Source organism: Seriola dumerili, unplaced genomic scaffold (assembly GCF_002260705.1).
Source record: "Seriola dumerili isolate Sdu_G_001 unplaced genomic scaffold, Sdu_1.0 BDQW01000088.1, whole genome shotgun sequence".
Classification (NCBI taxonomy): Eukaryota; Metazoa; Chordata; class Actinopteri; order Carangiformes; family Carangidae; genus Seriola; species Seriola dumerili.
The window spans coordinates 10,910,172-10,937,387 of NW_019174343.1; the positions used below are offsets into that span (position 1 = coordinate 10,910,172).

The 27,216-nt window shown below is 40.7% G+C and overlaps 2 protein-coding genes across 2 annotated transcripts; one reads left to right on the plus strand and one right to left on the minus strand.

Annotated features, from left to right (window-relative positions):
• Window positions 1-1,960: 1,960 nt before the first annotated feature.
• On the minus strand, window positions 1,961-13,125 carry LOC111221559 (transforming acidic coiled-coil-containing protein 1-like). Its single transcript, XM_022745006.1, has 13 exons — window positions 13,043-13,125; window positions 9,731-11,105; window positions 8,754-8,817; window positions 7,870-8,059; window positions 7,053-7,117; window positions 6,464-6,595; window positions 6,273-6,349; window positions 6,098-6,141; window positions 5,259-5,422; window positions 5,062-5,168; window positions 4,831-4,951; window positions 3,537-3,638; window positions 1,961-2,986 (listed from the first exon to the last, which is right to left on the minus strand). The coding sequence occupies exons 2-12, from the start codon at window positions 11,032-11,034 to the stop codon at window positions 3,573-3,575; spliced, it is 2,334 nt and encodes a 777-aa protein (XP_022600727.1). The 5' UTR covers window positions 11,035-11,105; window positions 13,043-13,125; the 3' UTR covers window positions 1,961-2,986; window positions 3,537-3,572.
• A 6,701-nt stretch (window positions 13,126-19,826) lies between these two features.
• On the plus strand, window positions 19,827-26,377 carry aggf1 (angiogenic factor with G-patch and FHA domains 1). The gene is made up of 16 exons (XM_022745008.1): window positions 19,827-19,888; window positions 19,983-20,044; window positions 20,276-20,469; window positions 21,434-21,533; window positions 21,635-21,834; window positions 22,111-22,242; window positions 22,373-22,573; window positions 23,398-23,824; window positions 23,980-24,088; window positions 24,390-24,441; window positions 24,542-24,643; window positions 24,734-24,899; window positions 25,015-25,094; window positions 25,189-25,316; window positions 25,399-25,498; window positions 25,614-26,377. Exons 3-16 carry the CDS (start codon window positions 20,284-20,286, stop codon window positions 25,851-25,853), a joined length of 2,223 nt encoding a protein of 740 aa, XP_022600729.1. The 5' UTR covers window positions 19,827-19,888; window positions 19,983-20,044; window positions 20,276-20,283; the 3' UTR covers window positions 25,854-26,377.
• The last annotated feature ends 839 nt before the right edge of the window (window positions 26,378-27,216 follow it).

Sequence of the window (27,216 nt, forward strand, 5' to 3'; positions counted from 1 at the left end):
ACTTCTTCCCAGCCCATTGTTGATGGTCCAAAACTCTTTCAAAGCATCAGAAGCCTAATGTTGGGACGATGGGGAACCTGGAGTGTATCTTTAAAGTTTGGTATAAGTGTAAAGCTTAGTCAAGGCTCATACTGCTGATTCCACTGAGAATCAATTGTTTTCGTTCACCTGTCCATACAGACTATAGTTTGCAACCATTTCTATCAAACAACATCAAATTTAAGTCCACTCAGTATCTTTCCATCACGGGAAGACAAACTACAAACAGTGGCTGATAAAAATATCAGACAAACCAAAGAGAGCAATATTTTCTTGAAACCAAATCAGTGATAAAATGATGGTGAATATTCCTACAAAGGGGCACAATTTAAAGAAAACTTGAGAGCAGCCACGTCATCACTTCAACTCAAAGCACGACAAGCAGGAAACTCGACTTAAATATAAAGAAGAAAACTTTCCAGACAGTATCTGTGAGTGATCTTTATACACCATGGTGTGTCTGAGGACACCATGTGGTGAGAAGGTGCTGCCAAGACTGACCCGGGGATGTGGCAGATGAAATGATTACATGAACACAACTTCAGACAAATATGTCCATAGTGTACATGCAATTAAGAGCTTAAACATTGGTGCCTTATAAGAGCTGTGTCTTGAATTTACAGATGTGAGTGACATAAAATCCTATTATCATCAACACATTACATTAATCTTTCTTTGCTTCTTGATGTTTATGTACTGATAAAAATCTTGAATGTCCTCAAATTTCAAACTTGTTGCGGCGTGCTGGAGCCAGACAAAGAATTGTCATCAGATCAAGTGTCACATTATTACATTAGAGTTTCTTTGTTACAATTTTACAATTGTTGTAAAATACGGGCCACAATGAAGAGCGCTGACTTTGGTCTTTTCCATTTGACTAGTAAGTACTTTTTCATTTTTTGAATTTAATTTTAGCCACTGTGACTCACAATCCTTCATTTATCCCAAACAATTAGTAATTTATACATTGTTCTGTATGAAGAAATATCTTTGTAGTAAATCTGGTGGCACAGTTTGGCTACAGCAATCAAACTTAATGGCCACATTTGGTAAACTAGTTTTCTTCAAACAGGTTTGGTTACAGGAGGAGTGTTTTAGGGAGGCAGTTGTGATTTAATGAGGATGACCACTAGTTTCCTCTGAGTAAATTTCATTAAGTTACATCAGGAAAAATATCAGACAGGAAGCAATATCAGCACACTAACCACTCTGCTCTTGGGCTAAACGTTTAGTAGAGTGTTAAGTGCCTACAAAATAAGTCAGCTAATAATATTAGGTAAGAAAGATTTACTTATCTCCTCTTTTGTCACATCTAGCTCCAAAATATGATCGACAGTACTGCTTTAGCCCAGGGGAACAGGAAGAAGGCGGTCTTTGCAGTCAAGTCGCAACAGAACAGGAGAATGTTAAAGCAAGCACACAACTGCAAACATGGTGCTGACAGAGGTCCCGGTCAGTAACTAAAGTACCTCAGTGTCATTTTTCAGTCTACAGTATAAAAATGTAATCATTTTGGGTATTTTTTATTTCAATGTGATGACATCCTAAATGAACACTGAAATGGTTAATAAATGGGCAGCTTCTACAAATGACTGGATCACAGCACATGAGCTGAGATAGACTGCACTGTTGATATGATATATATTTATGACTCTATTGTTGTGATTGTTAAATCTGACTGATAGAGGAAATTACAGGCTCTTGACTCACAAACAAACAAAGCACTGATGACATGTTTGTAAAAAGTAACAATACACTAAAGAGCATGAGCAGTGATGAAATTTGGCTTGCGGCTCCTCTGTAGGAATGAACAGTGACAATGAATTTGTTCATCACTGCAGCGATAGTGGACTCAAACGTGTTTCTGTTTTGTGATGCACAGCTAAAATGATTCCGGCCAAGGAGGAGACTGGCATAATAATAAATCTTAACCATTTATTCAGGAATGCACAAAATATAGCAGTTAACATACAATCTGATTATACCCAATTCTTCAGTTTTACAAATATCAGGAACAAAATTCTGAATACTCTTTTCATAAAGTATAAAATTTATACATATTGTACTGTGACGATGGATTTGCATTTAAATCACGTTCGGACTACTGTAACACCACTACAACAGGACACTGTCACACTGAAACCGTCTGATTTTACACTGACATTTGGCAATTGATTGTGCTGACGTAAAAGAAGGTTTCCATGCAAAAGTCTGTCCTTTATATGAGATACATGTCTGACCGAAAATGTGCTTTTGTGCTCCTTCAAGTTCAATCAGACCAGAAAATGTTGAGTGGACATTTTACTGGATAATGATCATCTGCTCCCAAAACACAGGCCTTTATAATAAAGAGTAATGTCGTTCATCATGTGCACACATTGCTCACTGATCTGTTCCTGTAGGTAAAGCATTAAAACTGCAAACCCATTATAACTCAAGATATTTGTTGTTCAAGATATTTTCATTGTACAAGAAATATAATGTATACAGTACACTTTGGCAACAGAGTTTGCAAACAACTGCATGGAGGAACTAAAAAACCAAAACCTTTTTTTTTGTTTTACATAGACAAAATAAAGGCACACCAGCAACACGTGGGCTCACAGATAAAATATGAATACAATCCAAAAATATCTACATGGCAGCGGAAGAATGCGCCTTTTTCCATACTCAGAGAGAAGGAAAATGAAACATGGCACATAGTTTAATATTGCAGTATAATAAGACCAAAGTTTTTACTGCTTTAAACTTTCACCTCCACCCATCACTGTCAAACTCCCATCAAGATACTATATAACTGTGTGTAAAGTGTGATTCTCTTAAGTGCTCTTCATATATAACAATCCCAGAGATGTATGAGGGTATAATGTACAAGATGTCAAAACGCTGTGCTTTAACTTCAAAATCTGCATAACTGAGGACTTCATCACACACTGCATATGTCACCCTGTGAAACAAGAAAGACAAACAAAGCAAAAGGCAACTTAAGAAATGCTCTGTAATATTACTTACAGCTCATTTGCGGATGAAAGTGGATAATCAGCAGAATTAAACTGTCTGTATGTCAAAGGAAATGCTGAATATGCTATGATCAGTTTAGGCACTCCATGAAGTGATTCGTCCTTTCTGTCTATATGTAGTACACTGTGGACGTGCTGTGGTAAAATATGTATGTCCACATTTTCTTTCCCTTAGTTTGATAATGGATTAATCATTTAACCTTAAAATAATCCTTTAAATCCATTACTAGAGATCCCAAAAAAAATCATGGCTGGAATGTCATCACAATGCTTCTCCTTCAAAAGAATTAAAATACCCCTCATGATAACTTTGTGCTTCTTGATTTACACAATGACATTATTGTTCTGGTTTCATATTTCAGTCTGAAATCAATATGAGCAAGTGCAACCAATCTGTATTTCAATATTATATACTTTTGAAAAGAAAGAAAGAACAAAGTTGAGATGTGCTGAAGTGTGTTCATATACAGAATTTACATCACATGCTGCAATGAGAGTTCGATTAAAGGCCTCTTATTCAGTTCCCAGTTTGGCAATCAGTTCATCGCAGATCTTGGTGAGCTCCTCGATCTCTTGATTCTGTGAGAGACAGAGACAGGAAGAATAGAGATGCCAGGATCAAAGTGTGTGTCTTTAAAGGTACAATAAAAGTCTCTGAATCTGTAAGCAGAGAAAATGCTTCTCTGTAGTTTGCAGAAGAGTCAGAATTCACAAAATTTAAACTGGTCAGATCTGCAGAGCTGCATTTCAAACACTAATTGGTTGAGGAGGGACAGGTATTTGGTAACACTATTGTTTGGTTAACATCCATCAAGAAAGTACAAAACAGCTAATAACATACTGCATACTTTTACTACTATTTTTCATCTCCTTTCCACCTCATTGTGGTTTTAGTAAGTAAAACACTGACCCCTAGTGTTCAGTTACATGTTGGCAAATGTGTATTTATTACCACCACCAAAGTGGTTATGTTTTCACCCATCTCTTGTCTGCAGGATTACTCAAAAAGTACCAAACCGATTTGCACCGATTTGGATGGGACATGGGCCAGGCAAGAACCCAATAAACTTTGGGGGAGATCTGGATCATTTACTAGAAATGTATGTTTTTTTGACATTGGCCTTGGTGGAGGTCTGTGCTCTCTAGTACAATATGTGCTATGTTGAAGGACTCCCAAGGAATTAAGGCTGCAGGGGTCATACTGAGAGCACAGTAAATTACGACCTTTTAATATCACTGTGATCAAACCACATCATAAATGTGCTTTACATTTTGAGCTAAATGGGTTAGATTTAGAACAAACATCTGATGAAGAACTATTTAGTTTCACAATCCAGGAATAGAAACTTTTCCAATGCAAGAGGAACAAAAAGTTATGTAGTTCCTCTTGGTGCAAGAAGTGAGAAGCTGATGGGAACGGAAATTTATCCCCAACTAAACGCAAAGAGAAAACCAACTGAAACAAACAGACAGGAAACATCAGGTTCTGTGGGGATTGTGGTAGATCTTATTCGTTTACAGTAATGATTCCTGAACAGCACAATTGATTTGACAGTAATACAACGATATTTAAACATGCTGTGTTCAGCACTCTTTACTTTTTAGACTTAAGAAGTAAAAGTATGAGCTGACACAGAAATGTTGATGCAAATCTCCCCCAGTGAAAGGTTTGAACCTCACTTATCCAGAGTAATTTTTCAGTGCACCCTTCCTTTCACCCACACAATTAAACACAATGAATCCATTTTGATCATGTTTTCAATTATCCCACCTTTTGAAGGACAGCTCTTTCAAGTGACTCCACCTTCATCTGCTCCTTCCTCAGGCTGGCATTAAGTGCGACACCCTCAGCGTTGGCCTTTGCACGTACCTGGGCTATCTCTTCATTAGCTCTGAGAGTGGAGGAGACAGAAGAAAGAGGGATCGATGGTTAGAATCAGCCTTGAACTCCAGTGGTTTTTCTAAACAGCTGTCTTATGACCAAAACTTGTTCATCTCTTACTTGTCCAGTTTCTCCTCAGCATGCACTTTGAGGGTTTGGTATCGTTGCTCCTCTTGCTTGATCCTTATAAGGTAGTCCTGCGCACACTTCTTCAGCACCTCCTCATTCTAGAGAGATATGTGTAGAGAATATCTAGTGATCTGGCTATTACTTGATGGTGGACTACACTGCATAATGGGATATATAGCTATACTGACCTTCTTGAAGCCCTCCAGAACTCCCTTCATGTTTTCATACCTCCTGAAGAGGTCAGCAAAGGAGCGCTCCACAGAGTTGAGGTCAGCCAGGGCCTGATCCCTCTCTAGGGTCAACTGCCTGACTGACTTGCTGCAGGACAGAGTCTTCTGCTGCTGCTCATCCTCTGCAACCAACAGAGGAGTCAAAATATAAGAAAAGGGCTGTATGCATATGACAACTTCAAAACTGAACTGAAACAGCACAGTCAAATGCAGCCTTGAAAGGTATGTGGGTTCATCACCAGAACACACATTACTTTAATTGTGTAGATATTACCTCAGAAGACAGTGCAGCCAGAAAGTGTTAGGGCAGTGTGTTTTTATTGTATTGGCTCTGTAGACTACTCCAGCACACTGGCTTTAAAATAAACCAATAACTGCAAGATTAGTCCCAACTCTCAGTTTTATGGGTATTTACATCCAAACTGGGTGTGGGACTCAGTTTTACTGCCAAACAGTGAAATGCACATGACTGACCAAGTCATCATCACATGTTTCATATCCTGAAGACTAGACTGAGGGCAAAAAGCCCCCAAAACAATCAAGAAATGAAGACTGCTGAGGTACAGGCCTGGCAAAGCTTCGCCAGGGGAAGATACCTGTCCGCTGATCTTTTTCGGTACTTGAGACATTGACTGCTAAAGATCTGCTACAAAATATTAAATATTGTGACTTCATTTAAGTTTAAGGAAACCCTTTCACTCACTTTCTGTCCCCTAAGAAATTAAATACAGTAAGTCATGAGGCGCTGTGCCTGTTAAACAAACAGAGACTACCACCACCAGGTGGCAGCAACTTACCAATCATCTGTGCAACTGTCTTCTCATATTCTGCAACTATTTTCCTGTTGAGATATGAGCAGAAAGCAGTCCTCTGTCAGCTTGCTGGTCTAAATCATTCATATTTTTCTACATTTGTGCTGGAATGTTTTGTAAACAGGAAGCAAGGCTCCGGAGTACCAATGAAGCTACGTACCTCATCTCAAAAACCTCTGCTCTGCTTTCCTCGAACTTTGTCTTCCACTCATTGACCTCGATTTCTTTAGTGATAATCTGATTGGAAGACGAGGCATGAAGAGAAAAAGAAATTAGCTGATGCATTTAGATCTAATAAGGTTATCAGCATCAGATTCACTTCGCTGGGTTTGTGGGTTTGACATAGTTTACCTCTTCTCTGATCAGAGTGAGCACTGCAGCCTTGTCCATCTCACTCAAAGGTATGCTTTCCTGGGTCAGGGTTGCTGTGTCCGTGACATCACTGCTGTCTACCTTTGTTGTTTGGTTTGTGGATATCTCACACTGTGGCAGAAAACGCATCGTGTGCTCAGTCCAACAAGATCTGACACAAACATCCATGATCCTTATATGTTGGAAACAGATCCCAGATGGCAGCACACAACTCAGATATTAGTACCCATCGTGACACGATGTCTCTGCAGAGAGTGCACTAGAAAAACTGCTCACATTTGTGTTGCATTCATAAGTCAAACATTTGTACAGCCCCACATTTGCAAGTATGATTATCTTAGATAAATAGTAGTTATCTAAGTAAAAACTATTCGATTCATGTGGCAAAAATAGCTGGTGGGGCATCAGACTGCAACACAAGCCAACTGTTATCTCAGTATGACAAAATAAAAAAGTAGGACTCCAATAATGGCTAAACTAACTTATTCCCAATTGAAATGAAGGCCAGATGGTGAAAAACAAGCTGGTCATGTTATTACTCCCTGCCTCTGGTTCCTATGGTACTTACTATATCATCTTTCAGACTGCATGTGTTCTTCTCCTCCTGGTGATCTGCAATCTTGACATCAGGACCTTTAAGGAGAAAAAAAACATATAATTCAGTGACAATACATACAGTGTATACAAAAATGCACTTGGCAATAAGGATTTGGGCTCTATTTGTCTAGGTTTCATTAGATTGTCTTATGTGTGATACTTCCACCACTGACACAGACTGATTTTACAACTGTGGGAAGCAGTTGTTCCCCAGTGTAATATTTATAACTTTCTTATTTTCAGGACAGGGGTGTGCTGAGCATGCATGCTCCATTTTTCTTCTTCTTAACTTCTGACACATTCTTGGGACGTTGCAGTCTCCAAAACTCCAACAGTAGTTGTTGAAAAAATTATGTAAGTGAATTTCTCTCCTTGTTCGCATTTTCCAATTCATCTTGCACCTCACTTCTCCAACACCCTGCACCATGCATACTCTGATCTAAAATCACAGGGGAACTTGAGAAGGTCAGGTGGAATAAAGCGAACAGATGTGTCTGACTGTGGATAAAATAATTTAGTCTGCTAGTGCTGTTTGCGTCACTTGACAAAAACAAGCTTTCCACACACGCACACTTGTCAGAGCTCTTCAACTGAATCTCCTCTTTAGCCCGGGTGCTCTTTGTGACTGTTATCTAGCACCCAGTCCAAATAACAATTGAACTTGATAACCTCTTGGCAACCTGCAATGTCACCAGACTTCCTCTGACTTAATAAAATCTTAAGTCATAGCTGACCCATATCAAAAAAGTCTTAAATATTACACAATTGAGACTGACTGAGAAACATACCATCCCTAATGGATATTTCATCAACTGGGTGTTTTTTTGCAGGTGCTTTATTGCATTCAGATTCTCCTCTCTCCTCCTGGCTATCTGTTGTCTGGCCCATGATGCCAGTGGAGGCCAACTTCTCCTCATCGGTGGCGTGATGAACCCGCTGAGTGATCTCTGGGGTCTGAACCACCACCCCATCTTCCTCCTGGAGACAAGAGAGCAAGATATGGCCCACATTACAATAGGTTTTTATTTCACACTTATGTGATATGCTTCCATAAAAAGTGACTCTGTAATGAGTCAAAGACAAAGACATTTAGTTTGTAGGTTAAATAAAAACTTTTTCTATTGTATACAAAGTGCATATGTACAGTTGTGGATTGAAACCTTTCATGAACAAATGTGGCTACAGTAGATTAGTTTAGACATTTATCACTGCCCAAGAGATCCAGTGAAACTATAGTGTTTAGTTAATATATTCCAACTGCTTTACACCAGGGAGGTTACAGTAAGATAACACTGAAGGCCACGACCAATTGTGTTAAGGTATCTTAGGTACTCTAGAGCTATACAATATCTTGATAATACAATACCTCCTGAGAATGAAGGAGGTGATAATGTTGAGGGGCATGTGGGAGCAGCAGACTGCGGCGTGATAAGTCACAGATCTGCCACAGTGCCAAGCCAGCACTGCAGAGCTGGAGACGCTGCTGATGCCCCTGTCAGCTTGTGTTACTGTGTATGTGTGTGTGTTAAGAGGTGAGGCCAAGAGGTTGGACAGCTGCTGAATAATGGTCATTGCAGTGTCACCGCAGTAAGGTGAAACATTTCAGCTGACACAACTACACACACTTGCACACACACATACAGCCACTCATACAGCCAGATACACACATTACCTGATTACACACGTCAAGCACCAAGGACTGGCTTTCATCATATTTCTGTAGTTTACAGGAATTCCTACAAAACAAACACACGATGACAATATATCACTTAGAATCTATGTATTGAAAAATGAGTAATCGATAAAAGACATTATGTTATTTTCACTGTTTCTACAACCACAAAGCTGTAAACATTTCTGTGCTGTGTTGCATTGCCCTATATCGAAAGAGGTGCAGCAACATACATGTATAACCATGCTGGTGTTGCCTGGAGAGATCACAAGCCAGGACAAAATTAAAGTGCTAATGTGTCAGGGGATGGACTTGAGACTGAGGAAGACATTCATTTCCCTCACATGCTCCCTTCAAAAGTCAGTTCAGACATAGCACATGCCATGATGGGAGTAAAATGGGAAACAAAGCGTGCATGAAAGAGAGCGTCGATAGTGAGAGTACTTACAACAGAAAACAGAGAAGCTTGACTTGTTCAGATGTCCTGAGGCCAAGCGAAGTAGACGAAAGCAGAGATTGGGGGTTGTGCAACAGACACGAGGAGGAAGGAATGACGGGATGAAGGGGATACAGCGAGAGATGGGGAGGGTTTTAATAAGGGAGCATAGAACAGGGGGAAGAGACAAAGGAGAGCGAGTGAGTGACTAGAGGTGTTCAGCTCAGCATGTTAGGCACTCAGCAGATAGTTTAAAGTTTGAGCATAAACACAAGATGCCAACAGTCCTTGAAAAGCTTAAAGTAGAGTGAGCACTGCAGCTATAAGCACTTTTAACAGCCTATAAATAACCTGTTCGGGAATTGCGTCAGTAGTTAGTGTGCAGTGTTTGGCGTGGGTTCAAAGAATTGTTTGGTATCCATCCACACACCCTCAGCCCCAAACTGAAATTTGAATTTTTAAATTTCTAACATCATAGGAAAGAAAGGAAGATTACAAACATATGGATGGGAATTTTCAAGCCATTTCTCTGTAGACTTACGTGGCTGTCTTCTCTTTGCCTTTCTTGGGAATCTGCCTTACTTTCTTCTCACTAGGCGTGTGCCCTGCTTTCTGTTTGCCTCCATCTTTTACTTTTTTCTCAGGCTCAGTGGTGCTACTGGACGAGTCCTCAGTGTTCAGGCTTTTGGAGGGTTTAAAAGGGTCCACAGAGTCATCAAAATTGTCTGGGTTGAAGCTGTAGCTGCCTTTAGGGAGCACTGGGGAGCTGCTCATATTATTATTGCTACCAAACGGATTGAAGTTCGGGTCATCCCACTGACTGGGATCAAAGTTATATGTTCCGGTTTTAGGAATAGGAACATCGTCAAGGTTCACAGGTGCTGAAGAGTCTGAAACTGGCAAAGAAATTTCTGGAAGAGGATCTGAAACAGGTTCTGATATTGATTGGGAAACTGGTTCTGGTACTGGTTGAGAAACTGGTTCTGACACTGTGGGTTCTGGCGCAGGTTTGCAGGAAGCCTCTGATCCTTTGGGCCTCTGCTTCTTAGCTGCGAGTTTGCTGATTGTCTTTTTTCCACCTAATTTCCTTGGAGGTGGCTTGCTGACCATCCCTTCGTCCAGACCGAACTCCAGCATCACAGGTTTCGCCCCTGATGAAGACTCTGTCACCTCTGCATCTGCTGGAGCTGCTGAGCTGGCCTCAGAATCAGGCAATGAGCAACCAATTGGCTCCAGTCTGGGTAGAGAGTTTGTACCGCAAGGTGGAGGAGAGTTTTGAATTTTTGATCCACCGCTGGTAAAGGGATTAAAAGCGGCATCCAGCTGGTCAGGGTCAAAGTTGTATGTGGCCTTGGGAACAGGAAGTTCTTGTTCCTCATTTGTTTGAGCAAGCTCGTTCATCGAGGCCTTCATTTTCAGAGATGGAGGCTTAGATTTGCTGCTGGTTTTAGTCTTTCGAATAGGTTCTGTCTGGTTGGGGAGACCATTGCACTCTGGTTCTGAGACTGCAAGAGGTTTTTCCTCAGGGGGCTCCAGAGCTTGGATTGGTGCAGGTTCACTGCTCTGTACTGAGTCTGGCTCTGGGGTTAGAGCGGGGGCGGGAGCTGGAGCTGGAGCCAGATCCGGGACAGGATCTCTGACTAGGATTGGGACTGGTGCTTGGGATGGCTCAGAGGGTGGTGCTGTGCATTTAGCCACTTCAGGAGTTTCCTTCATTGAGGATGAATCAGGGACAGGCACAGAGCCCAAAGCTTCTGGAAGATTCTTTTCTTGTTCTGTGTCTAGCGTCTGCATGTTTATTTCCAGTGGGCCACCCATGTGGACAGCAGGTTCATCCTGACCCATGTTGTGTCTGAGCAAAATATCCAGATCCCTGGCAGGAGCAGTCACTATCAGGTGCTCCTCCTGATCCAAGTCTGAAGAAGAAATGAGAGAAAAACACCAGAATTAACCCTAAAAAACAGTCTCTCCAATCAAATCCAAACTCAGATGAAGGTGATATCTGATTGGCTCTCTGAAAGCAGGTTACTAGCCAGCCAACTGTTCCATTTGCTGCTGTTGCCATGGCGATGCCTTCCTATGAGGGCCATCACATTTAAACTAAAGAAATGCATTAGAAAATAAACATAGACATGCACTTTGATACATTTTCTGTTGTGTGTTGTGGGCAATAGCGGCAACGGGTGCTGTGTGGTGTTATTATTACCTCCAGGGCCCCTATTGACACATCAACATATTTCAGTAAGCCTGTCATACTCGCCATATTCATGTAATATTATGTTGCTAGGAGACTAGCACAGCCTGCTGTGTTTCTACCTGCTTCCATGTTGCCAAAGTACTCCTGCCACCCAACATGCCCATGCAAACATGTCCTCGTCAATATCCACATGCATATTCAGTACCATGTTTTGCTATAAAGCTATTTTTTGTTCTCTCACTCCTGTGTTTGTATAAAGGCAGAACATGTCACAGCAAGGATAAAGGTCATTCAGCTGCAGTGCCTGTTTGCAATCATACACCAATCCTCTTGTCCAATTTGAATAATCAAAGATGAAATTTTTGCATGTTTACCATTTTTTATGATTTTTCATGAGCAAACAGTACTACATATCTGTGTATAGTTGTTAGATTTTTGGAAAACAAAACGTTGTGAGTATCGAGCTGTTCACGTTATCAATTTGAAGTCTGGGGTCTTTTTTGTCAGTCTTCAACTACCTATTAAATATTTATAAAGTGTCATCATGTATGGGCAGACGCTCACCTAGACAAACATAGCCATCAGCATGTTTACATTCAGAGCAGTTTCTAGTGGCTCTTCAGCTCCTGTCTGCCAAGATTCAAACTTCCTCCTCCCACAGCTGCAGGAAGGACTGTTTGCTGTTGAAACAAAAGTGAACTCCCCCTTGCTCCGTTTTGCTTGTTGTACACTTCAGTGAAACGTTTCTGGAACTGTTTTACCTTAAAGTCTTAATTCTATCAAAACAGCAGCAGCTTCACATCAACGCATGGTCTCCAAGACAATCCTCCCTAAAAAGAGGGCTGCATGATGGTTTCTGCCTGATAACAAGCTTTGTTCAGTCACTCCCCTCACTGACCTCTATCAGTGACCAATACAAAACAGGGCAAACCAGAGCTTTTGTTGAACCTGTTGAATTCCAGAGCAAAGGCCATTCCCACACTCTGTTATAGACTCCTCCTCTTAGTATTCAAATGACAATGACAGTTCTTCCGCCACCATCACACCCAGAATCCCAACTCAGTGTACATACCAACTTACATACCAAGCATGCAGGAGTGCTTGAGTATTATGCACGTGTAATAAAACATTGCATTGTGCATTTGATGGCATTTAATACACAGGAAATCTGACACGGTACGCCCAGTCAAAAAAAAGGCAGGTAAATTATTATTTAAAGCTGAACAGCAGTAGGTGGGTACATTCCTGAGACAACAGACTGCATATGTATCCAATTACTCTGGCATGGTGAACTTGATACACCATACACACAGTTCAGACACAGTAGTGGAATTCATAAATGCCCACATGTGCTATTTAAAAGGATTATATTAAAGATTTGTTTTCACATGCAAACACGTGATGTCTGTGCATGTGTGCAACATCAAAAGACTTGTTTCCATGGCAACTTCCAGGAGGGACACTGTCTGTTAGGCTATATGTGCAGTGTACTTGAAAAGGCATTTCTTCCGTTCTGTTCAGTATTTGTAATGTTAATCAGAACCTTCAGTTTCCCAGAGGTCTTACTGTAGCATGTTTACGTCTGGGACGACTTATGTCAGCTGTCTCCCCTTGTCTTTTTCCGTCTGTGTGTTATTTGTTCAGCAGTGGTCTCACCTGTTTTCTCTGCATCAGTGTTGTTGTTCTCCAGCTCTCCTGGGATGGGCGGCGGGGCGCGGACAGGAGTTGCTGCTTCAGGAGTGTCAAAATGACCCTCTGAGTCAGAGCTGTGGTAGTCAGATAGAGACACAGACAGAGAGAGAGAGAGAGAGAGAGAGAGAGAGAGAGAGAGAGAGAGAGAAGGAGCATGAACTTTCCAAACATTTGAAAGCTGAGAGAAGAAAACAGAAAAATCCTTACATAACTGAGTAGTGATCATATTCCAAATAGTCAGAGCAGGTGATATAGAAACTAATGAAGCCTAAGGCAATTAGGTGAATTTTGTGAATAGTGAATTATGAACTACAACAGGCCTCTGCTTTAAATGCATTAAAATGTGAAATATGTGCAAGTATATGGACAAATATACTTCTTTATTTCTATTCCATCACAAACCAACTGAATCATACAGTGATATTTTTTGATTCCATAGGATTCATGGCAACATGGTTTGTGATCCTAAAAAGCAAATCTGTCTGTCTGCCAATCTCCCAGTCTGGGTAACACTGATACAAGGGATGATGCCATAACATTGTCAATATGTTTTGCATTTAAACGTGAAATGGACTGAATGTGATCATAAACACAATCTGATATCTTTAGTTTTATGTGTCATGTGCAAATTACGTTGTACCAGTACTATCTGATTCATGCCAGCGATGGGAAAAGAGTAAAATATAGATAATGTAACAGACATATAGAGGAAGAGGAAGTATAGGGCAGTTTACTATTTCCTGTTACACAGCACATCCTGAATTATAAGACTGTAACTAACAAAACAATTAATGCTATATTCATTTTAAATAAAAATGGGAGCACTGCACCTGAATACAATTTGAAATATATAGTACATGGTTGCTTTCCCACACCAACTTGTGATTTCAGCATTGCATGTGTGACGGCATTCGATTTGATCTGATCACTTCAGGAAGCTACATCACACGTTAGCAGATATTAACATTACTCTGTGGAAATAATTACTGATCTGCTGAGTTAGTGAAAAAATAAACAAACATGGATTCTGGCATTTAATGACTTAAAACTCCAGGGTATAGTTGATAAAGTATCTGGTCAATAAAATGTTAAAGTAGCTGTGAATCTTGGTGTCTACTGAGAACAATGAACAAGATGACAATCTTATCAAAGACACAAACGCCTGGAGCATGTGTCGTCTTTGTGTGTTTGCAGTAATTACATCACTAAACTAAACTGCACCTGACTGCAGTGCCGGAATGTGTGCTTTCTGTAAAGCCACAGAAATGAGGACATACTGGTGGGGCTGAGAAAAAACATTCTGTTCAGACACTGTCACACTCTGAACCAGAGCCACTCCAGAAATTGTGTAAGTGCTGCATGACAACATAATGCATTTCTGCATGTAAACAACCAAATGTCCATTCTCTCCTCTCCTCCTCTGTCCATTTCATCGAACCTTCATAGAGATTCCTCAGCCTGACAGGTAGACATATAAAGACACACACACACACACACACACACACACACACACACACACACACACACACACACACATTTATGCACACAATCATGCACACATATGTAAAAATGCCCTCTCCTTCAGTCCAGACAGTGTGAATCACAGTGTCAGTAGTCTCCGGGCTCCAGCACAACACTTGCCTGCAGCCTTGAGATCTCTCCTCCTCCTCCTCCTCTTCCTCTCGTCTCTCTCCACGTTGCTCCCTCTCCTCGCTGGCCTCCTGCCCCTCTTCATCCTCCTCTTCTCCCTCTCCCCCTCGCACTGCCGTCCACGTCCATTTGGCCCATGACACAGGTGACAGCCAAGACATCACTTCTCTTTCCACTGGGGTTCCTCAACCCCTCAGTTGAATCACAGACAGCAAGGGCTGTTTTCCAGCGCTGGACTGATCCTTCTCTGTGTGTTTCTTCCTCAGATTTCCACCCTGCCAACAGCTCTCACATCTTTCCACAGGGCTTCTCTCTTCACATGAGTTCCCAGCCTCTCATTAAAGGAGGGAGACATTTCTTTCCCGCTCTTCTATTTGTATTTTCTCAGTCTTAAAAATCACAAAGACTTCTTGTTCTTCTTCTTCGTCTTCTCTTTTTTCTAGTCACGATCCCCCTTCCCTCCACCCCTGTGGCAGAATACCCCAGCTCTGATCAGCTGGTTTCCAAAATGCTGTTCTCACTCTCTCCTCTTCTGAACCCCCTCCAACCTCTCCCTTCCACATCAGGCCAGTCCACTGACAGAAAAAGCAGAGGGGGGGTAGGCAGGAAGCTTGAATGCAGCTTTTCTATGCTCAGCTAAACGGGTTCCCCTATGGTTGGAGAATGGTACTTCCCTGTCAGGCTGCTCTTCCACTCTGAAGCAGAATGAGGGAGTCAGAAAACAAACACAGAGGGAGGAGGAGGTGGAGGAGGAGGAGCTGAACTGTTGGGGCTCCACATTTTATAGCCCAGAGAGAGGTTAGGAATGTGGGGCTGGATCTTAAAGCCTTCTTTGCTCCCCCAGGCTGTTCAACAGTTAAGTGTGATATCCAGTGGCAGGCATGCATGACCAGGGGAACCGGTTCTGTTGGTATAGCCTCAGGTTATCTACCTGCCTGGATTCAATATGTCTGAGGTAGCAGTTTAGACCACTGAACTAACAGGCAACCATATTCTTTAATGCACTCAGTAATGGCTGGTAAAAAACCTTCTGTCACAGGTACATTGTGAATGTCATTGAGTACATTGTAGGGAAAGAGGGCATGACATCACTCATGAGGTGTGTCTGAAACAACCTCAGCAGCATGACAAACTAATGCTGCCAAAAAAAAAGCCAAAGCCACCCACTAGTGTCAACAGGAGGACTCTCTGTGTAAACCAAGGGACACTTGTCATACAAAGGAAAAAACACATAATAGAAAAAGAGAAGCAGCATAATCACAACCAGACACACTGCTTTAAAGGTGGTTTGTATTTGAGTAAATGCCAAATAGCAGCAGTTATCAGCTGTAAAGTCAATCTACCAACCACCTATTTAATATGTGAGTTTCCAATGCCAAAATGAAAGACATACGAGAGCTTCAAAGAGGACACAGCTTCCGTTCCTACAGAAAAAAATCAATTCTTTTTTTCAAGTCTATCTTAAAGTAAAACTCACATACCCATGTGTGCACCGATAGAGATATTGATCACAATAATCACTCCTCCTGTCCATGCTGGCTGTAAGGATATCCCCTGTTAATGCTGTTCCACTGTAAAAGATCCATAGTCCACTGGGCCAAAATACATTCCAAAGATTAACCAAAGCAAACATGACGCTTCAGCGGCTGCAGTTAGTCAATGGGCATCTTAAAAGGTTACACTCTTATTAGTACAAAATTACCTCTTTTTGTTACTGTGCCTACTCTGCAGTTTAGCGAGGGCACACAATGAGGACAAACAAAAAGAGGGAATTTCACTCTAAAACTGATATTAGGTTATTGCAGGTATTTCTATTAGAGAGCAAAAAGTTGATTTTAACACAGTGAAATGTCTCATTCTGTAAATCAAATGTAATCTAATGTTAAAAAAAATCTATGTATGCAATGTCTTTATGTTAATTAGGAATGTTGTTGTATTTTTCTAAACCTAAATATATCAATATCAGTAGCCATTATCGAGAGGAATATACCGTGGATTTTCTTAATGGCCAGTATTGAAAGGATGATTACACTGAATGTCTGATAACTCTTTCACTGGACAAATGAATATTTCATTAAGATAGATTGGAAAAAAAGGTGAATCCAATCTTTAATTTGCAGGCAAGACCAGTGATAAAACATAAAAAATGTTTATTATGTCAAAGTGAACAGTCTCATATATTATGACACGGACAAACCCCATTGAAAAAGACTGAAAAACCATTTACAAGTTGAAATCAACTTACATGGATTTAAGAGACATGAATAGTACACTGGACATCAACAAATATCTTACAAATAGCTGATGTTTTTGTGCTTTGATATACATGTAATATGCATCCTCTGTGCAGCTCCAGTGCCAGAAACTCAAAGGTTTAGTTTGGCCACACAGCAGCTAAACTCCTCCCAAATTCCCATCCAGGAGCAGAGACACACATGCCACAGTCGGCCTCAGAGTTTCCACATTTGACCAGAAAGGGTGGAGTTTGTTCTCTGCCCACTTATTTACTGTCTGGGTCTGCTGGAGCTCGTGGGGCTGGGTAGAGGGAGATAGGGATCCTAGCATGCATTGATCATGTGAAGGTAGTAGTTAAGGAAGAGATTGTCACTGAAGCATGATGATCAACCTGTGCTTTTATTCTGAGGAGTTAGTATCTCTTTCTTGTCTGTAAAATGTTTGCTCACAAAAGCACCAGGCTTTCCTGTTTTTGAAGTTACTGAGCCACACCGGAGACCCTCAGTAGCTCAGGCTTAATAGAACAAAAGGGTACTGTCTTCCGATGTGTTATGAGTGGTAATACTGGTCAATAATTCTTGAAACAACAGTAAGGTCATATGTGATCAACAGATAAAGCTGAAGCAGATGAGAAACTTTAGAAGGAAGGTGTGATAGTGGTGTTTTTTCTACATCATTCCTACATTTTTTAAGAATAAGTTTCAATCTGAAAGCTGAAAAAGCATTAAAGACTTTGTTACCATGGTCTCGCTGTTTACTACAAATGACTCTGCACTACTGATGAAGGGCCAGTGAAAAAGCCAAGGATTGGTAGGTTACATAAGAAAGCATTCCTATTACCATCACTAACATGAAATCATAACAAATTGTTGCTCAAAATGCTGAACTAAATGCCAGTGTTTTTTTCTTTTCTTTTTCCCAAACTGCTGGTCGTACTCACAGACGACTGGTGCTTTTCTAGTCTAAATATGGCATCAATAAACATCAGTAGGTATCGTGAGGCGGCTGTGTGTGTCTCCAGATAAAAGACCAACCCATTCTTAAAGGCTGCTCTACCACCACCACCACCACAGCTATACCAGGGCTCCTGCCAAGAAGTCTGACACTCCACCAAAATCCAAACACAACTCAAAAGAACTCGGATTTCAAACACAGTGGGAGGAACCTGAAAGGAATCTTTGAGAAAGTCCCTAAAACTAGAAGGAAAAACAATCTGGCTTCCCCAACTTATTGTGGAGTTTTTCTCAGCAATTCAAATTGTGTCTGTCTCTAATGTGACTAATGACACATTTATGTAAAGTCTTAGAGTGATTGTGTGTCTTAACACCCAGTAACAATATATTTCCCATAAGGCTGTTCTGTAACTTCACAGCTCAAGTGGACTGTACTGACAGAGTACAAGGATAAAATGTGCTCATACTCAAATAGTATATTTACACTGTGTCTACAGTATAATACTGTATAATACACTCTTGCCATAAATAGACCATGTGTTTTAATTTTAGAGGACAATAGTCGAGCCACAGTATTACATAACAGCCCTTCCTCTGGAGCCCGAAATAAGAGCAGAGACACAGAGAGATGGCCTGGTCTTGGCAAGTGTCAGCAAGCTATCTGAATGCAGCAGAGGTTCCTGGAAATTAATGAATGTAAAAAGAATTGGGGAGAAGTAAAAGACAGAAGAGGAGGAGGAAGTGAGTCAAAATGTGACCAGTAGGATAGTGATGTGTTTGAAGAACAGCAAAGCACAAATGGAGCAAGGGTCATTGACAGAGACGATGTGAGCAAAAACTTGCCTATGTTGTAGCTGTACTGTAGTAGTCCTCATCCCTGCCTTATTAAAACAATGAGGGAACATGTCAGCTCCCAAAAAGCAAATATGGACAGCTGGAAATAACAAAATCTGAACAACATGAAACAAACATTCCTCAGCCAGCAGAAAAAACTGCTATCAGCTAGCAGAAAATGTTATGTTATGAGTTATGATCACATCCTGCCAGAAATGCGTGTAAACACTTCTCCAGTCTCAATAGTACTGGATAGGCAATAGTGTTCCTCCTAGTTCTACTCTGAGCTGTCAGATGGCAGAATCAGTATGTTGCATTGACATCTAGTGGTCAAAGAGGATAATAACACCTGGACTGTGTACCTTAATAAGAAATAACAATTGCACAAAATGCTGTTTACATATTCTGATAACATCAGCAGTTAAAATACTCAATTACCAATGTTCATATGCAAACCTAAAATAAAGATATGACATCTATTATACAAACCCCAATCATATTCAACATGTTCACTATTGCACGGTGTAATACATTAATGTGTGCAGGCCCATTCATATTTATATAAGTCAGACCTTACTCATAACCCACACTACTGCCCACTGACATACTGCACATGAATCCATTGTGATGACATTCACAGTCTATGGATTATGAAATGATTCACTTCGATTCACTTCCACTATTTTTTTTAGGGTATAACTCAGCTAATACACAACTTCATTTATAATTTTTCAAAATGCTCAGTGTTGCACCATATGCAAATATTTACCTACAAATATAAAGTAGTGGGAGAGTGTCAAAAATGAGAGTACAGTTTAGTTTTTTATGTTGCTTGCCGGCCTCCATAGTGAAAACTTATACCATCAAAAACATAAATCAATGTCGGGTTATTTTTAAAGAAATTCAGTGGAAGAAAATGTAAAAGATGAAAGCAGAGTGTCTGGTTTATTGTCATTTTTAAAAACCATGAATATGGATTGCCGTTAGGCGGCGGTAAAGTTATTCGTGATGTGGCGGATTGACAGAGGGAAAGGAAGTCCGCCAAACCCGAAGAAGAAGTACTTCCGCTGTGTCGTGTTAACTCGTAGCTTGTAGTAAATGGCGGTCGTGAACAGGGTGGACTGTAAACATTTCCACGGTTATAACTCTAACTGTCTAATTCTCTTCAAAACATGTTCTCGACTGTGTCGGAAATGCAGGCTGGTTACAAGATGTTTATTTTCAACTTTCAGGTTGGTTCACGTGCCGTGCTGACAGAAAACATACTGCCAAAGAGGAGAAAACGAAAGAAACGGTAAGGAGAGCAGTGTAATGCAGTAGCCCAGTCACTATTACTAAACATTTCAGTGTGCTCCTGTAGCTGTAGAGCTTTAATTGGTATTTGATATTTCAGTGTCTGTGTGATAACCCATGTATCTGGTGTACTGCGTCCAGTAGTTAACGTTAGCAGACCGATTAGCTGGCAGTCGTTATTATCTCTATGACTCCGTGAATGACTTACACACTTTAATATCAACATCTTCAGTTGAACTGATGGAGACCGAAGATGGAGACAGGGAAGCTACGTCTGAAGTAGCTGAGCTACGTCTGAAAGCAGACTCCCTGAAGCAGGAGCTCAAAGAGTGCAGAGCCGAGCTGGCGAAGTTACAGAAGCAGCTGAACCAGTCTGAAAGACTGCAGAGGAGCACAGAGAGCTACAATGAAGACCTGAGGAAACAGGTCAGTCCATGTCCAGTCCACACACTTCAGTTCAGCTTGTTTAGAGCTGTCCTCTACAGTATGGTTGTTTAGCTGAGAGGATATCTATTTTGTCTGTCTGTCAACGCATAAAGGTATTAATTTATACGGTAAAGCCTCGTTTTGGTCGCTAAACATTAGTCTGAATGGATCTGTCCAAACTATTAAAAAAATTAATACTGCAGCTAAGGATGATCTTTAGTATTGGTTTTTCTGACAAGTAATTTTTATTATAATTATATGATTAATTATTTGGTCTATGAAACATCACAAAACCGTAAAGAAAAAAAGAAAATACTGTCACAATATCTGGGAATTCAAGATAACAAATGTCTTCAAAACATTGAAATTTACTGCAGCAAATCCACACATTTAAGAACTTATATCATTCAGATCATTTTTGGGGGATTTTTGGTTCAAAAAACAACATAAACAGTTAATCGATTATCATTATAGTTGAGATTTTCTGTCAGTCGACTAATTGATTCATCAAATGATTGTTACAGCTCTGATTGAATAATTGAAAATCGAAATGTCACCCAGATGATATATGATGTAGCTTTATTCACCCACAGGGAAATGTTTGATCCCATGATGCTTGATATTCCATTACACCCCTGTCAAATACAGGTTTCCCCCAGGGAACTGATTAGTGGAGGTGGTAAGCCACCCAGATCCTAAGACATTTAGCAGATCACAGCCTAATAACCTAATAACCATATAACATCTGTGGCATTTGCTGCCTTTTCTCTAATGGTTAATTTTTTAATTCATAAAAGTCTATACATTTTATATAATGTGTAAAGTGGAGTGATCTTTCTCATAGGCGTGGTGATTCACACCCAGAAAACCCTGAAATAAATCAAACTGACATTAAATCATGTTGTTGTGGTTGGTGTTTCAGGTGTGTCCGACAGTTGAATTCATCTGAAATATATTGTTTCAGGTTGATCAGCTCAGTGCAGAGATTCATGAGCGGAAGAAGAAAGATAAAGACAGAGTCAACAGTGAAACTCAGACTGAAGAATACGTATGGACAGAAACTGGTGTGTTACGCTCAATTGCACATTAATTACATTGGATGACCATATCAGTTTGTCAGAAAGTGAAAAAAAATTGTTGCAAATTTTTTGATATTCCCTTCCAGATTATTACAACTACTACTACGGAAGCTACTGTCAAAACTCTGAGGCAGCAGACACTCAAGAAGGCCCGAACACAGCAGCAGCAGCAGCAGTGGTGGATGGAGCTGCTGGCACCGAGGCTGCAGAGATTTCAACACCAAACGAAGCAGCAGCTGCTGATGAGTCAGGTCAACCTGACAGCAGTGTTAAAGCCACAACAGAGGTCAGTTTTATTAAAAAGTTAATTATTTGTTAGCTATGTTAAAAAGTTACTAAAAGCAGAAATGCAAGTGCAAATATTTGGTGTTTTTACTATATGAATGGCTCAAAAAAAAATCTGAACTAGTATTGAAGGTTCAACTCATTGATCAATTGGCTAATTTTTTCAACAGTATCCCCAAATACTGAAATAACGTCATGCTGCTGTGGTTGTGTATAAATTGAGTTCATACATTTCAGTTCACAATATGAGATAAATATATGATGTTGTCTCTTCCAGGAGGGTGATGCAGGATCCATAGCCGATATGTTGAGGGCCACTGCTGAGGAGGCTATGACACAGACTGGGTTTGTCTTTGATGAGACAACTGGGATGTACTATGATCACAGCACAGGCTTCTACTACGACTCGGTTCGTCAGCACTTTTACTTTAAACTTTGATTGTTACAGCGCAGTTAATTTCAGCATCAATTTAGGATTTTTTTGACAGACATTATGTACCAGTCATTTGATCTTATGCATGTTATTTTCTCTTCCTCAGGCCAGTCAATTGTACTACGATGCCAACACAGGCATTTACTACTACTACGATGCAGAGAGCGGACGATACCAGTTTCATTCCAGGATTGAGGTGCCTGCTGCACAGACTGGTGCAGAGTCCTGCTCGGACAAAAACACTGCTGAAAAGAAAGGCAGGAAGTTCAAGAAAGGGACCAAGAAAACGTCACACCAGGATGATAAGGTATGTAACAACTAGAACTTTTATTGATGTATGACATTGAGTCATTTTGTTCTTTGTGGCTGACAGCTGGCTTTTGACTTTGTAGTTCACCTTAAAAATCCTCTTGACTTTGTTGGTCTCAGTCTTCAAACACCTGCTTTTTGTATTCATTTGAGACTAGTTCCCTAAAAGACTATTCCTCTGATCTAGGTGCAAGAGGTGACTAGCTCATTGGCTAAAATGAAGATTTCCTCATACTGGAATACTGCTTCCCACAGAGGTACACTCTTCATACCAACATGTAAAGCATTTGGAAATGTTTGTAGTTATTTTTAACCTGAATAGCCTTTGCCATCACAAAGGGCCTTTTACAGATTCCATTAACAAAATAAATCACTTAGGCAGTTTAAGTAAAGGCAGCAGCTCCTGACATCCATACAAGCTACACCTCTAATAGTATTTAAACGTGATGTGACCTCTTACACTCTACAAAACTACAAAAGTGAAGTCCTGGAATTTAACCATAAAATATTCAATAATATTCTGTAGGATGTTTCAAACACCTTTTAGTTTAATCTAATAACTGTTTACATGTTTAAAGTGATCAATAGTTGTTCTGTACTGTGCCATAAACCTTGAATGACTCAAGGATTTAGTGACATTGTGCATAAATGTGGGTACAAACTACTATCTGGACAACTGAGTAAGTAACTTGGTGAATTGTCTTTGAAGACTGAGACCATGTATAAGAACACTATGCGGGATCTGCATTACAAAGCCAGCCGGCCTGCTGTCAGTGAACGTCACAGGAGGTGGTAATCACACCATTGTCTGTCTGATGGCAGGAACTCATATCTGATGATATTAAGTTGGAAGAAGAAGAAATTGAGTGGGTTGAACTACAAACATCTAAGAGGACCACAGAATCACAAAAACTCAAGCGAAGGTCTCGCAGTGCAGATTCGGCTCCACGTCGGGAGGAGAATGACAAATCTTCATCAAAGAGGAAGAAGCAGAAAAACGGTTCACACCATGATGATAAGGGAAGATCAAAGAAGAAAAGGAAAAAATCAAAATCTGCAAAGCGGAAGAAGAAAAAAAGCCCGGCTCGGAGTCATGACTCAGAGGGGAACAGCGAACCGGAAGAGGGTGAGATCACAGAGTCAGAGAAGGAGGAGTGGGAGTCTACTCCTTCATTCTCATCATCTTCTAGCTCCCCCTCCAAGGAAAGCCCAGAATCAGAATCAGAGATGGACACTCAGAGTCAGGAAGGTGAGAGGAAGCGCCTGGCCTCGTCACACATGCTCACTGTTTGCTCTTCGGGAAATTGTTTTAGCTGGTAGTGATTTATTGTTTCATTAGTTCCCAGCACTCTCTCTGAGGCCATCGTGACATGTCTTGATGACTTTGGTGTACTTTTCTTGCAGCCAAAGACATTTGGCCGCCCTGTGTAAGAGTGACAGTGGTCAGGTCTCCAGTGCTGCAGGTGGGCACTCTGTTCATCATCACAGCCGACTCTCCAGCCACCATTGGCAGGTTAGTGTAATTTTCTCTGTTGTCATGCAGCAACATGAGCTCCATCACAGCAAAAGTTTGAAACTTTCATACCAAGGACTTAAAAATGTGTGCATTTAGTTCAAGTATGGGGAATTGTTAGTGCCAAGGCTGCCATTACTGAGCTGTCATGGCTCTGTATGTGGCTTTAAGAATTACAAAATACACCTTTTTTGGGAGTATGACAAGTAGTACTTGCACTGAGTGAAAATATAAGTAATTGGTCTTCCTGTATGTCATAATGGCTCAGAAAGCTTGATGCTAACATGCTACCTTGTTGCAGAGAGAAAGATATGGATCATGCAATCCGAATACCAGAGATGGGAGTCAGCAAGGTAACCCTTTTCACTTTTATATTTCTCCAGGAATCTAATTAATTTATTTGTGTAATGCAGGGTTATGTGATGTGTCTAACTGTAAACTGTTTGGCTCCAGTTCCATGCAGAGGTGTACTTTGACCAGGAGCAGCAGAGCTACATGTTGGTGGACCAGGGAAGCCAGAACGGAACAGTCATCAATGGCAACCGAATCTTACAGGTCAGCATTTTGTCTCGGTTTGCTGCCTCTAAATAAAACAGGAAAACATCAAGCTAGCAATCACTTTATCAATGAATATTTCCTCTGCAGCCCAAAGCTAAATGTGAGCCGCATGCACTGATGCACGGTGATGAGGTGAAGATGGGAGAGACTGTGCTCTCTTTCCACATCCACTCAGGCACTGATACCTGTGATGGATGTGAGCCTGGACAGGTGATGGCTCATCTCAGCAAGCACAGGAGAGAGGAGAAGACAGGTGAGCAATCTGAAGAGGAGACCCATCCACAGAAAAACAAGGACAATGCTTTTTGTATAGGTTCATGAAACAGCAGTGATATACTTGGCTTTACTCTCAGTTTTTTCCCCCAAAGGCCCTGTTCTCACCAAAGAGGATAAAGAAGCACTAAGACAGAAGGAGCTGAAGCAGATGAAGGCCAAATATGGCCTGCAGGTGAGTGTCATCAGGACTAGCAGCAGACAGTTTTAGTTTAAACCCTCTTCTTCTCTCTATGCAGTCAGTCACCTCTGTGTTTTTCTGTAAACAGAGCACTGAGTATGAGGAGGCCAAAGCCCTGAGGAACCCAAAATACAAGGACCGAGCAGAGTCTCGACGACAGACGGTGGGCAGTCAAGGGGTTTTCCAACGAGATGATGCACCCGCTTCTGTTCATGAGTAAGTCTTGTCTTGACTGTTGCTAATGGATGGAAATGATGGACGCAAGTTTTAATCGTATATTATGTTTTACCTCACAAAGGGAGATCAGTGAAGTCAATAAAGGACGGAAGATGTTAGAAAAGATGGGCTGGAAGAAAGGAGAGGGACTGGGCAAAGAGGGAACTGGAATGAAGGACCCGGTAAGGCCGCTTTATAAGCTGGGGATGTCTTATTGGCACATGTGTTTATATGTAGATGTACTCTGAAGCAATAATATGATTCGATTTTCTTTCTTTCTCATTCCTTTCCCCACAGATTGAACTGAAAATCAGAAAGTCCCAGTCAGGTTTGGGGGCCGGTGCTGCCATGTCTCTAGACAGTGTCTCCATAACTAGATCAAAGTCTCAGAAGAACTGGGAGAAAGCCCGAGAGAGATTTGTGGATTCATGCCAGCCTGACATGCTGGCACACAAAACACAGAACAAGTCACCCAAAGCTTGGGTCAGAGCAGAAGAGACTGAGACCACAAACACACAAACTGACAGCCAAAGTTAGGGATAAGTGCGGGTGCATATATTTATTGTGGATATTAAGAGCTGAGTGTTATTGTTACTCAGTTTGTACCTAGGTGTGTTGGCTGAAGATCCCAGCAAATTGAATCTAAACTGATTTTCTCTGAGTACCACTTTGTTCTGCGGAGAACAGAATCTGACCACAGTGTAAATCTTGGCAACCGAATGATTTAGTCTTTTGATGCTGTTTTTATTTTATTTTAGTCATTTGATTTTTGTTGATTGACTTCTAGTCTAGTTTTAGTCAACAAAAACTAAATACTTTTTAGTCTGGTTTTCATCAGTGCCTCAGTCTCATTTATGTTGTACATTTTTAATTTTTATGTCATCTATGATTTTTTTAGGCTACTGCTGTTGCTCTCTTTGTGTACAGTTACCATGGTCACAGGTGGCAGCAGTTAATCAGGAGCTACAGTGTGTGAATCCACAGATGCAAACAGGTTGTTGGAACATGTCCATTCGTCTGTCTTTCATCATCATTTAGCTGTTAATAAATCCTGAAATACATTTCATCAGAGTTCTTGTTTTCAAACATAACTTATTTAGTTTCAGTCTTAGTTTTCATTGTGAAAAATAGGTCTTCAACAAATATTTTTTATCCTGGTTTTGTTGACTTAACACTTATGAGCACAAGTATCACATCACCATGATTTTAACACTGAATAACTGAATAATGAGTGGATAATGTGGGATGTTTACTATCTACAACACTAGGAGTAGTAGTTACTGAAAGATTAAACTGAGTGTTTCACAGTCAATGTGTCTGTAGTCCAACCTACAGAGGGAACATCTGCCACTGTGCCTCCCAGAACAAAAAGGACATGGATCGCCTCAAGCAAATATTGACACAGTGAAGCTATATTTCTCACAATGAGATCATACTGTGATGAGACAACTGCAGATCAGTTAAGACAACCCTGTGAACTGATCATGTTAAACCAGTCACAACTGTTGGGTGTAACACTGCCCCCCCCCCCTCCCTTTTTTTTAAAATCCTGTCACACATCGAATTTTGAATATACTCAACATTTTGGTTCTATTTTATTCACTGCTTCTTATGTAAGATCAGATCCTATTGTCATTGGTGTGTTTGCTCAAAAGCCCACAGACACAGATACAAACACTTGTGTGAAGCCAGTGAGCTAAGATATTTTACAGTCCATCTGTTTGCAGTCTTATCTGTGGATTCATTTTGAGGGTGTGTGAATATTTGCACGTGTGTGCAAGTGTACACTTAAACAGAGGCCAGTCTCACGCTAAACAGAAAAAGAATGTATAGTGTAGCCACAAGTCCATTATTGTGGTTTACGTTATAGTTAGTTTCATGCATTAATATAACTGTGTAC